The sequence below is a fragment of the Nanorana parkeri genome, unplaced genomic scaffold, assembly GCF_000935625.1.
Source record: "Nanorana parkeri isolate BGI_ZX_2015 unplaced genomic scaffold, ASM93562v1 scaffold451, whole genome shotgun sequence".
Lineage (NCBI taxonomy): Eukaryota > Metazoa > Chordata > Amphibia > Anura > Dicroglossidae > Nanorana > Nanorana parkeri.
The window spans coordinates 94,698-107,065 of record NW_017306719.1 but is presented as its reverse complement, the minus strand read 5'-3'; the positions used below and the strand labels follow the sequence as shown (position 1 = coordinate 107,065).

Genomic DNA, 12,368 nt, shown 5'->3' with positions numbered 1-12,368 from the left:
ATAAAACACAAACCCCCAACCCACATCCCCTGTAGCAACCACAAAAAAAGTTGGTAAAATAGGAAAAATAGCATTGCTGTATAACGTACTGCTGAGATTTGTAGTCCTCTATAGAGGGTCCCATTCTGCATTGCCGCAATGCAGAATGGGACCTGCTATATAGCACTACAAATACCAGCTGTACTTTATACAGCAGGTCCATCAGTTTGGCCACCAAAATAATTATTTAATAACTTACCTTCAACTCTTCTGGCGTTTTTCTGGTGGGGGAGGCTGCAGAAAAACGTGTGTGTGTGTCAGACAGCATAGTGCGGCTTACACATCCTTTGCAGAAGACGTGTATCCAAACCTCTGTCATTGTCCTTAGTGGTGAGACAAGTTGTTTTACATGCTAGTTTGTGAGTGTGCCATGATGCCTTTCTACTGTTCTACTGTTCAAAGCCCATTTCGTGTGCACCTTACTGTATAACTGGTAACAAATTGTTGAGTGCGGTTGTCGTTTGTTTTACATTGGATACTAGGCCCCCCTTTAGGCTCAGGCCCCGGGGCGGCCGCACCGGCAGTAGGTCCGCCCCTGCTTGTATAACCCTTTGGCTGGATTCACACTGTTGTGTTAACATAGGTTATCATCTGCTGTGTAGTATGGGCTGTCTAATGCACCAAAAAAAAAGTGCATGCGCTATTTTTTGTAATAGTGCACCACAACACACAGTTGTGCATTGGGTTCATTGTAGGGCACTGCAACACAGGTGTGTTGGGGTGCCATTAGAAATGAATACACCAACTTGCATAACACATGTTGCCATACATTACTGCAATACCATAGTGTGAATCCAGTCTACACCATCAGGAAGTGTTCTAAGTTTACTTATTCCAATTAACAAAGTCAATAATGAATCCTATATTTGTATGTTTGCTTGGAGACACAAGCAACCTACTTCTAAGTCGTAGAGAGTGGGAGACATACTATGGGCTACAAGTGTAACCTTGTAGACATTTAAACACAAGTAGAACTTTACAAAGCTGTAAAAAAAAGTGTTGGTATGAATGAACTTATGACTGCATGTGTTCTTTTACTAATTACCTTGCAGAGTTCATGCATTTGAGCCCCTGGGTTCTTTTGGGAGTGGTTACAGAAGAGAACTTGTAAAATGGTATGAATGAGACTAAACATTTAGGGCCTGTGACAGGCTTTGGGCTTCTGTCGATGCCATCAGTTTGACATCAGTCTGAGACACTTGAGATCATTTTGAATTCATTGATTGGTGCATTTGGCCTGCAGTTGATCTCCTGATGTGCATTTGACCTGCTTTAAGCAGGTTTTGCATTCCCACAGACTTGTATGGGGCTGCAAATCCTATCTGAAGTGGAAAAAAATCCCCTCGACACGAGCAGATAGAAACTGTTACATTCCTACTGTAATGCAAGGTTAAATCAGATTGTTTACCATAGATTGCTCAGGATCCTTCTGACCTCCAGTAGTCCTAATTGGATTTAATATGAGTGTATCTATATGGGTGTGGTGTTAACATTACAATACAATGTTCTTCAGAGACACAAGCACTCGTGAAGGGGTCAATGATTTTTGTAAACTGCACCAGAGTATTTCACTGCTATAAAGTGATATAGATAAATTGTATTAAAGTGTGTTTTCCAAATATGTGAAAAGTAACAATGGTGTGCTTATTAAAAAGACATTAAAGCTGAACTCTGGAATAAGCAAATATTGTCTAAATACAAGAGGCATGTTCACTCCTACTTGAATCATGGTGTGTATTTTGTGTATTTCTTCCAGACCTTTGCAGTAACTTTGCTTTTCTGTAGGAGCTTCCTGTAATAACTGCTGCTTTGTCTTTTTGTGCAGGGTGACTCGTCTTGTATCTATCCCCCTCCTGTAGATTTCTGCAGGCAGCCTGTCGTGGATGGACCCCCAAGGTCCCTCTCCACAGGTTTGGTGCAGGACGGTGTTCATGTCATTGCTACTTTTACAATGTAATATGTGGGTTTGCGAAGGCATTTGGTGCACACAAAGTGGGTCTTTATCAGAGACGGCGCTTCCAAAAAGGCAGCACAAGCAACCGGTTGAGGGTGCTGGTGGGGGAGGGCAGAAAAACAATGCCTTCCATACACAGGAGCAGAGGTATGGATGGGGCTCTGAGCTTCAGATTCATATAGTCTGAGCCCCACCCCCTGTTCACTCTGCTGTGTACTCTCCCTCCAGAGCCTGCTGTGAGCCGCACTGTCCCTGAAGCTGTCACCATTCGAGATATTAACATATGAATTGGCAGTGGTATTTGCATATCAATACGCTGCAACCTATTCATATGTAAATATCGCTACTTAATATGGAAATCACCGCACCGCCCAGAGCTCACAGTGTTCTTGGCCTGCATGGCACTCCTTGTAATGAAGGAAGTACCACCCACCATTGCTGCTAAGGAAGAAAAAAAAAACAGCCTGACGACTGCAAGAAAAAAAGGTATGTTTAGGTATGTGTATGTAGCTATATTTGAATTTTTAGAAAAAATAGTGGTGGAGGGGTATTTACCTTCGTTAAATTGGAGGTCAGTGTGAAGACTCTTGTTACATTGGCAGTCAGTGTGAAGACTCTTGTTACATTGGCAGTCAGTGTGAAGACTTCTGTTACATTGGCAGTCAGTGTGAAGACTTCCGTTACATTGGCAGTCAGTGTGAAGACTTCCGTTACATTGGCGGTTAGTGTGAAGACTTCCATTACATTGGTGGTTAGTGTGAATACCTCTGTTTGTGAAGACTTCCGTTACATTGGCAGTCAGTGTGAAGACTTCCGTTACATTGGCAGTCAGTGTGAAGACTTCCGTTACATTGGCAGTCAGTGTGAAGACTTCCGTTACATTGGCAGTCAGTGTGAAGACTTCCGTTACATTGGCAGTCAGTGTGAAGACTTCCGTTACATTGGCAGTCAGTGTGAAGACTTCCGTTACATTGGCAGTCAGTGTGAAGACTTCCGTTACATTGGCGGTTAGTGTGAAGACTTCCATTACATTGGTGGTTAGTGTGAATACCTCTGTTACATTGGTGGTCAGTGTATATACCTCCGTTACATTGGCAGTCAGTGAGAATACCTCCGTTACTTTCACAGTTGGTTGTAAATACCTCCGTTACATTGTTGGTCAGTGTGAAGACTTTCGTTACATTGCTGGTTAGTGTGTATACTGCTGTTACATTGGCGGTCAGTGTATATACCTTCATTACATTGGCAGTCCGTTACATTCACGGTCAGTGTAAATACCTCCGTTACATTGCTGGTCAGTGTGAATACCTCCGTTACATTGGCAGTCCGTGTGAAGACTTCCATTACATTGCTGGTTAATGTGAATACTTCTGTTACATTGGCGGTCAGTGTATATACCTCCATTACATTGGCGGTCAGTGAGAATACCTCCATTACATTCACGCTCAGTGTAAATACCTCCTTTACATTGCTGGTCAGTGTGGATACCTCAGTTACATTGGTGGTCAGTGTAAATACCTCCTTTACATTGGCGGTCAGTGTAAGGCCTCCTAACATTTTTGTACTCAGAGTTTTTGCCACCATCAGCCCATCAGCAGCCACAATCGATGTCACAGGACTCATCAGGACACATGATTTTTTTATATGTATTGTAATAATATAAAATGTGTTTTGCTTCAGGATGCCGCTGTTTATCTATGTTAGGGAGTCCTGACCAGTTAAACATCAGTGTAAGGTCACTTATCTGCTGTTAGTTATAATTTCTTAAGTGAAGATGTATGGGGGGGTTGTCCTTGTATTGGGGGTGCTCCATGTTAATGGGAGTGGGGTGTCAATGCCTGTGGCTTTACATATGGGGCTTCAGTAGATGATGGTATTCTTTTTCCAAAATGCTGGATATGTTCAGTGTGAGCTGTAACATGGATATCTTAGTTATGCTTTCTGGAGTAGTGGACTTTGGGGTGTCTTTGTATTGGGGTGCTCCACAGTAATCTATTTGGGGTGTCATTTCTTGTGGCTTCACATATAAGGCACTAGTAGCTATTGTTTTTCCTTTTTTCTAAATGCTTCTGAGATCATTGGTTTGACCTGTAAAATGGATATCAGAGATCTTCTATTAGGTTTGCAGTGCTGCTTTACGGGATGTCTATGCAGGGCTAGGGCTACCATAAGACTGCCTGAGGGTGCCACGGGAGCAGAAAAATGCATCTTCGCCTGTGTGGGCAAAAATCCATGCACCGGCCTTACATTTTTTTACTTTGTGGCTATTATGGAATATATTTAAGTTAAAGTTTCTCTTCCTGAAGTTTAGCTTTATAACCATAAGACCAAAAATGTAAGCAAAGATCAGAAAATGTAAAAGTTTTAAACTTTATTGCCAGCACATATAACAAGCAAAGATAAGTATAAAAAGAAGCAACTCCAAGGCACCACAATGTGAAATATTGCATAATAAGGGTTACTTATTCTCAATAAGCAGGTCTGTATTAAAATGTATTAATGAAGCTTTTGCCATTTGGAATGCAATACTTTTTTATAATGTTAACATTTCAGAGACAACAGAAATAGAAATATTTAGTACCAATTCTTTTACAAGACTAGCGTTCAAAGAAAAAAAAGGCAAAGCAGATGTTACCTACAATACAAATATTGTTTTACCCCCTACATATTTGCTAAATACATGAAAATATTTACCATTTTATTAATGGAGAATTTAGAAAAAAATAGAGCTCTCCATGATGAAAACAAAATTCCCATTGTCAGTGCACATTTTTCAATTTTTTTAAATGGGAACCTATTAAAAACATGTAAGTTATCCTTAAGGTTTTATTTTGAAGACAAATCTTGAGCCCAATGGCCACCTAGTTCACAAGAGAACTATTGCTAGACTGGAAGGAATAGCTGTAAGAGGAAGATGAAGCTGAAGCTGTAGCATCAAAACTTCCTCTTCGAGATCCACTGCGTGAACCAGAGCGAGATCCTGACCGTGATCCTGGGGCTGAGGAAACATTGTAAGGACTGCTTATTCCTTTAGAAGACACTGAAGCAGCTTCAAGCATTCGCAATCCTGTTATGTCTTCAACCATGGATCGATCTACGGCTTCTTTGTAAGAGATTTTCAGTTTAGTTTTTGGGCATGTCAGAATTTTGGGGTAGCTGTTTATGTCTCGCAGTTTCTGAGCAGCTCGACCATCAACCATGCCTTTACGAATAGCCTCCTCTGTACTTACTCTTGCTTGTGTTTCTGGATCAACAAGGCCTCCTGTTATGTACTGAAACTCAAGAAAACGCTGTCCAGCTTCATAAGGCAACCAGTTTACCTTCATGGCTTCTGCAGCAGATAATTTTTTTTGTCCTCTTACACCATCAAACCCTGTGTAGGCCTTCTGAGCTTGCTTTAGCCTGGCTGACATATCGTGATCTAATATGCCTTGGGAAACTGCTTCTTGCAAGGGAACTCTCTGCCCAGAGTTTGGGTTGATAATTCCTCCAGTGCAAACTTGTGCTTCCAGTAAGCGTTGTCCAGTAATTGTATCTACAATTCCACGTTTGATGCCCTCCGATATTGATATTTTTTCATAGCTTTCAGTATCAAATATTGCTGCAATAGGTGTGGTTTCTTCTAAAGTGTCTGAAAATGAACCACTTCTGGTCAATGAACTGGTTCGAAATTTGGGCGATGCCAGGGATGAAAGGGATGAAACAGAATCTTGTCTAGAGGTAATTAACACATCATCACTTAGGTTTCTATTGGAGATCATATCTGCAAATTGAGTAAGGCTTAGTGTCCCAGCACGATATTGTTCAAAATTGCTCTTGTTGATTGTGCCTAGCTCAATAGCCTCTTGGACGTCATACTGGTTTCCTGTTTTTCGGTCAACCAGGACAACTCTGATTGCACCATCTGAGCCTGTAGTAGTGATTTCTTCCCATTCACACTCTTGTTCTGAAAGATCAATAAAGGTATCATAATCAATAAGCCCTTTGTTATAGGCTTCTTGTACTGTCATTTCTCGGTTTGTATCTGGGTCAACTATGACTACTCTGCGTTTCCTGGAAGTCTTCTTTTGTGATGCTTGCACCAACTTTTTCTTTTCTTTTAAAGGCAGTAGACAAAGGTTGGTTTGTGAATCAACAATACACCTTTCTTTTAGCTGTAGGTATGTCAGATTTTCCTCTGTGTTGGGGTCAAAAAAGCCTTTGGTATCATCATCTGGATCAGAAAGAATTGCATTCATTTCTTCATTAAAGAACCCACGTTTGTAAGCAACATCCACTGGTAGACGATGACTTGCTTTAGGATCAATGATTCCACCTGTGGCAATTTGGGCTTCCAGCAAGCGAATTCCATGTCCTTTCTCAATTAGCTCTTTGTTCATAGCCTGAAATAGCGATATTATATTCCCAGTTTCTGGGTCTTTGTAACCAGTAACGGCTCTTTCTGCGGACAGTAGCTTTTCCTTGAATTCAATTCCAACAAGGCCTTTTCTGTAAGCTTCTTCCACTGGCATCCTTAGATTATTTACTGGATCCACTATGAATCCAGTAGCTGCTTGAGCTTCTAGTAGTTCAAGTGTGGTACCAGGCCTCAACAATCCCTTTTTCATTGCATCATATATGCCTAATTTTTCCTTTGTAGCTTCATTATAGATTCCAGCAATGCAACTTGATCCCTGCAGGAAATCTTTAATTCTTTCACTGACTTCTTCGACAGATATCTGACCAGATTCTAGTTCATCTACAGTGGTGGAGCGAATAATGCCAGACTCTACTAACTCATTCAGCGGCACTTGATGTCTAATACCTTGGAATGAGAGACTTTTCTTCATTACAGGCAACAAAAGAAATCCTGTATGAGGCTCTACTCTACATTTCTGTCTAAGTTGCGCATAACTGACATTTTTCTTGGTGACTGGTTCAATGAATTTCTTTGACTCATCACTGGTATCATTTAATGATCGATTTAAATCCCTGTCAATCAAGCCTCGTGATAATGCAACCTCAACAGGTACAAAGACACTGTTCACTGGGTCAACAATCCCACCTGCTGCCAACTGGGCTGCTAAGAGCCGCAGTCCAACTTCTTTGCTGATCAAATTATTCTTAATTGCTTCAGCAACACATACCGTCTTTCCAGAGAAAGGATCTCTAAAGCCAGTGACTGCTTTTTCTGCAGTATAAATGGCCTCTCTATCTGGGAAATCTATGAGATCCCTAGCAACAGCATTATCTACAGTTAACTTTTCATTTTTCTGCAGATCTATTATTCCTCCTGTTGCAGCTTGGGCTTCTAAGAGCATTACTGCGCTTTCAGGTGAAATTAGCTTTTTCCGTTTTGCTTCTACAAATGAATATTTCTCTTTCGGTGTGACTGAGACACCTGCAATTGTACCAGCACCTTTCAGGAAAGGCTCAATCTCAGTAGCTACTTCTTCCAGTGATTTTTGTCCCTTGATTAATTTTTCAAATGTGGCCTTGGTTATTATTTGGCATTCAAGAAGCTGATGAGCTGTAACCTTTTTCCTTAGCCCATCAAAAACAAATTTAGAAGGATCGATCGACATGTTTTCATCGGTCTGTGTCTGCCTGCTAGAACCAGATGGACGCTTCTTAAGATTTTCCAGTTCCCTTTGCAATGCTAGTCTCTGTGCTTCAAAATCAGCGTTGCTAGTTCGATGAGTCTCCTCTAGCTTACGCTTGTATCTCTCTTCAATTGACCTTATCTCTGCCTGCAATCTTTCAATTTCAATTTTTAATGATGACTTGTCTCTTTCACTCCTCTCCCACTCACTTTCAAACTTCTTCACATCCTCCTCCTTACGGGTATACTGACTCTTCCACTGATTAAAGTCATTTCGAATCTGCTGCTTCTCATCTTCCAGACGTTGCTTGTTCCGCGCTTCGGTATCTAGCGCTGCCTTTGCACGACTAAGTTCCTCTTCCAGACGCTGAAGCCTCACTTTGTCTTGGTCCAGAAGTTTTAATTTCATTAGAAGGCTTTCTTTTTCTTGAAAGATTTCTGAGTATTTGCTACTGGATTCCTGTATCTTACCAGTTGCCTAGATCAAAGACAAAGAAAAAAAAATTTAAAAATGTTTATGGATTTAACCTGCAACTTTAATTGCAAACATTTTAATGGTTCAACTAGTATCATTTCTACCACTGTTTCCAGTCACAAACATGCATTCCCTTGATAATACTAATTACACTTTTTTTGCAGAATTTAAAACCTCTCTCTAGGGCTATATTCTATAGTGCTATTCTTTGGCTTATATTCTGTCCTTTTGCTCGAATGTTAAGATTATTTTCAGCGTTTAAGTAAAATATTTAAAGCTTTAAAACTCTTAGTCTAGTAGTAGGGTTAGAGGAATAGGAAAGTAACCAAACATAACAAAGAAAGACTAGATTACAAACTCTGGAGGACAACATTTAATGAAAACAGACATTGGACTTTATCAACAATTGACATAAACAATGCATTTGATAAAAACAAAAGTATAGAATTAACCGATCACAACACATACAAGGACAGGTGATAAAAAGGATTACAATGTTAGAATATTTTATATTAAGAAAGCTAAATATTGTTTTGATCCTAAATCTAAACTATCGTGCAGAATAGCGGTAGTATAAATAATGTTGCAAAGGCATTTTCCCTAAAATGACATATCTGCTTTATATTTATAATCTTGTTGTATGATATTGAAATATACATATATACTGTAAATGTTATAGATGCCTTAACTGGTATAAGATTAAAAACAATGGCTACTGCATTGCCGACTATGTGATCCTGTTACTCAAAGTGCATTAAGCATGCATAAATGTAATGCCCATATTAAAATAATGTGTGCTGTGCTAAAACCAGGAAAAGTAGAATGTAAAATTTTAGGATCTAAGTCCATGTGAATTACTTCCTAAAAGGTACCCACTGAATTATATATTCATCATAACATGTTACTAATCTGAGCCAGATTTAAACCTCATATTTCCACGGGTGATGTTTTACCTTTCCAACTGCTAATAAAACTATTATTATTGTTAGTTATTGAAAGAAAAAAACAGATTTGACCCGATATTGGAGCAGAGGTATTTAAGATAATTGATACCATATATATCAGGATGGCAAACAGGTTTGTGCCAATAATGTACTACACTGAGATGAACTCAGGTGCCTTTGTACTCAAGTGCCTAAAAACACACTTGTAATACCTCAGTTATAAATCTGGCTCAGTTAGTAACAATTGATTATATATATATATCAGGGAAAGTATTCATTAATCTGCTAGTGAGAAGACAAATTAAGGAAATTTATCTGAATACCTCTAGTGCTTGCTTTTGGAATTTTTCAATTTCCTGTCTCAAATTTTGCCTCTCTTTCTGCAACTCATTAATAAGGCCCTGAAGCTCCAGGGATCGCTTGTTGCTGATTTGTAGCTGATTCTTTAATTCAGTAATAGTTGCATTTTTTTCACCATCCACTTCATCTTTACACTTTTTGACTTCTTCATTTTCCAGTCTAACATAGCGCAGCTCTTCTTCCAGCCTCAAGTGCTCTTTAGTCAGATTTTCTGTGATTGACTGCAGTCTTTCGATTTCTATTTTGCTTTCATTAAAACTTCTGTTTCTCTCCTCAATGGTTTTTTGCAAATGCTCATTTCTGATATGAGCTTGGCGCAAGTTTTCTTGTTCTACATGTAGCTGACGGCGTAGACTTTCCACCTCAGCTACGAGTTTACTCAGCTCATCAATATTTCTCTGTTGGTCTCTCAGTTGACCATCTAAAGATTCCCTTTGCTGGCGCAAATCTTCTTCTGTTTGCTTTTTAATAATAGTAACTTGCTCTATTTGCTGGGTCATAGTTGTGATCTTTTTCAGCTGTTCACTGTTAGTTCTGCGAAGAGCCTCCAGCTCTTCTTCTAGCTTTTTATTTTTTGTATGTTCATCTGAAGCAATTCTTTTTTGCCGATTTATTTCCTCTTCTAGTTTATTCTTTTGCGTCTGTAGGTCTTTCAGATTGACTTGAAGTCTGCTGACCTCATTTTCTTTTCCTTGTTTTTCTTTTGAAAGTTTTTCAAAATCTGATTTAAGTCTGATTAACTCTTGTTCCTGAATCTTAAGTTTGCTTATGGTTTCTGTGGCAGAGCTGTTGGCTTTCTGCAAATCAAACTGGGTTCTCTGTACTTTAACATGCTCCTCCTCAAGTTTTTTCCTTTGGTCCGTTTCAACCTCAATGAGCCTTTTCAGGCGTTCAATTTCCTTGTTGCGCTCCTGAATAGTTTTGGCAGCATCGTCAAGAGATTTTTTGTGTTTTTGATCTTCTTCAGTCTTAAAAAGGTTTAGCTGTCTCAATTCAATCTCAAGCTGTTGTTTCCTCTGAGTGAGTTCTGATACAAAGGACTTGTGCTGGTGAGCATCATCTTCTGTTTTTTTTAAATTGTTTGTCATTTGTGTCAGAGAGGTCTTTAGTCTGTTGACTTCTGTCAACAAGTCCCGTTTCTCTCCTGTTAAATTATCAATTTGATCATTCAAGCTGCTGATGTTATCTTCTTTTTGAACACTTATCTCGTGGATGGTGGTTTTTGTAATATTAATTTCTGTCTCGTACTTGTTCCTTAAATTTATAATCTGTTCATCAAAATTGTTTCTTACCTTTATAAGCTCGTTTTCGTATTGTCTCTGGCGTGCAGCTTCCTCTTGAAGTTGGTACTTTAGCTTGTCAATATCGTTGTTTCTGTCCTGAATTGTCCTACTGGCCTCTTCTAACGACTTCTTGTACCCCGATGTCTCCTCTGAATGAACACGAATTAGCTTCTGTAACTCATTTTCCAATTGCTGCTTTCTCTGAGAAAGCTCAGACCCTGAAGCCTTTTGCTGAAAAACATCTTCTTCTGCCCTTCTGCGTTGTTCATTTGTTTGGACAATGGTCTCATTAAGTCTGGTAATTTCTTGTGTAAAGTCACGATTTTCTCTGGCTAGCTTCTCGAGCTGAGATCTGAGGTCATAAGTGTCTTCTTCTTTCTGAACAGTAATTTGCTGAATGGTAGTCTTCGTAATGTTTATCTCAGATTCATACTTGTTCCTCAAACTACTCATTTCGTCACTATATTGCTTCCTTACCTTTGACAGCTCATTCTCATATTCCCTCTTCCTCTGGCCTTCATCTTGAAGTAGAAGTCTTAGTTTTTCTATCTCGTATTCCTTCTCCTTGATTAACTTGTCAGTTTCAATTTTTTGACGGTTGACACCTTGTAGATCAGTTTGCGTTCTTTGCTGTATTTGATCAAATTCATTCTTTTGGAGATCACATCTGTCCTCCAGGGCTTTTCTCCTCCGTTTCTCATCATCAATCTCATATGTGAGCCTTGTTATCTTTTCATTTAGTTCGGTTATCTGACTATAACATTTCTCAAGGTTCTGTTTAGCAGAAGACCCATCCATTTCAGCTTTCCTCTTCATGTCCTCCAACAGGAGAAGTCTTGATTTATATTCTGAGCATTCTATTTGGTACTTTTGTAGGTTCTGATCAAGGAATTTGTTTTTCTGTGAATTGTCGCTGTTTGAATCCCTGGCAAGTCGCAGTTCTTCCTCGAGTAGCTCAATTCTGGTGTTTTTCATCTAGAAAAAAAATGTAAATATATAAGTAGGAACATGGTTTCAAAGGAATCCACAAAATATATTGTTATATCATTTAGAATGAGTACTTGTAAGTAGCTTTCTGTTATGAATACAAGAAAACTAATGATCATTTTCATGTTTTAAAAAGGCGTGTGTTTAGGAGGCCAACAAACCTGGGTTCCAAAATAAAAGTAAAAAAGTAAAAAAATGTGTGGTATCTATTGGCAGTAAACAATAAACCACTGAACAATTGGGACAATTTGGTATGCATTTGTTTGCTTTAAAGCAGATAATCCGTCCAAATTAGTAATTATACTGAATGTACTGGTTTACTTCACTAACAGTACAGAAATAGCTAGGAAGGCATGTGTATGTAGCATTGTAATGTATTCATGTAAATATTATATGGAGTTGCACTTGGACAAAGTTGATATAAAAATTAGGGTAGTAACAATATTGTTTTATGGTAATGTGCGCATTACAGCAACACAAGTTATGTTCATTGGTGTGCTGTGGTGCTACTCATTTTTGAATGGCATTCTAAATAGCACTCAACTCACCTGCGCTGCGGCTCACCACAATACACTATGATGCAATGTGGTACACTGTACAGCAAAAAAATGGTGCAAGCACATTTTGTAGTGCCTTCTGGTGCATTGCTAGGCCATTCAAATGAATAGACTTCCTTAACACAATGCCACAGACCAAAGTAGTGTGAATGGACCCTTAAAAGGAGCAGTGCACACTTGCTGAACCT

The 12,368-nt window shown here is 39.1% G+C and overlaps 1 protein-coding gene across 4 annotated transcripts in view; it reads right to left on the bottom strand.

Annotated features, from left to right (window-relative positions):
* Positions 1-4,343: 4,343 nt before the first annotated feature.
* The window catches only part of DSP (desmoplakin), a 53,667-nt gene continuing 45,642 nt past the window's right edge, over positions 4,344-12,368 (bottom strand). For 2 of the 4 annotated variants that reach the window (XM_018560346.1, XM_018560347.1), the window contains exons 23-24: positions 9,317-11,611; positions 4,344-8,052 (exon numbers count right to left, since the gene is read on the bottom strand). In XM_018560346.1, the coding sequence (XP_018415848.1) occupies positions 4,855-8,052; positions 9,317-11,611 (5,493 nt within the window). In that variant the 3' untranslated portion in view covers positions 4,344-4,854. The remainder of the gene's footprint in view (positions 8,053-9,316; positions 11,612-12,368) is intronic. The other 2 variants (XM_018560348.1, XM_018560349.1) reach the window with 2 other exon arrangements.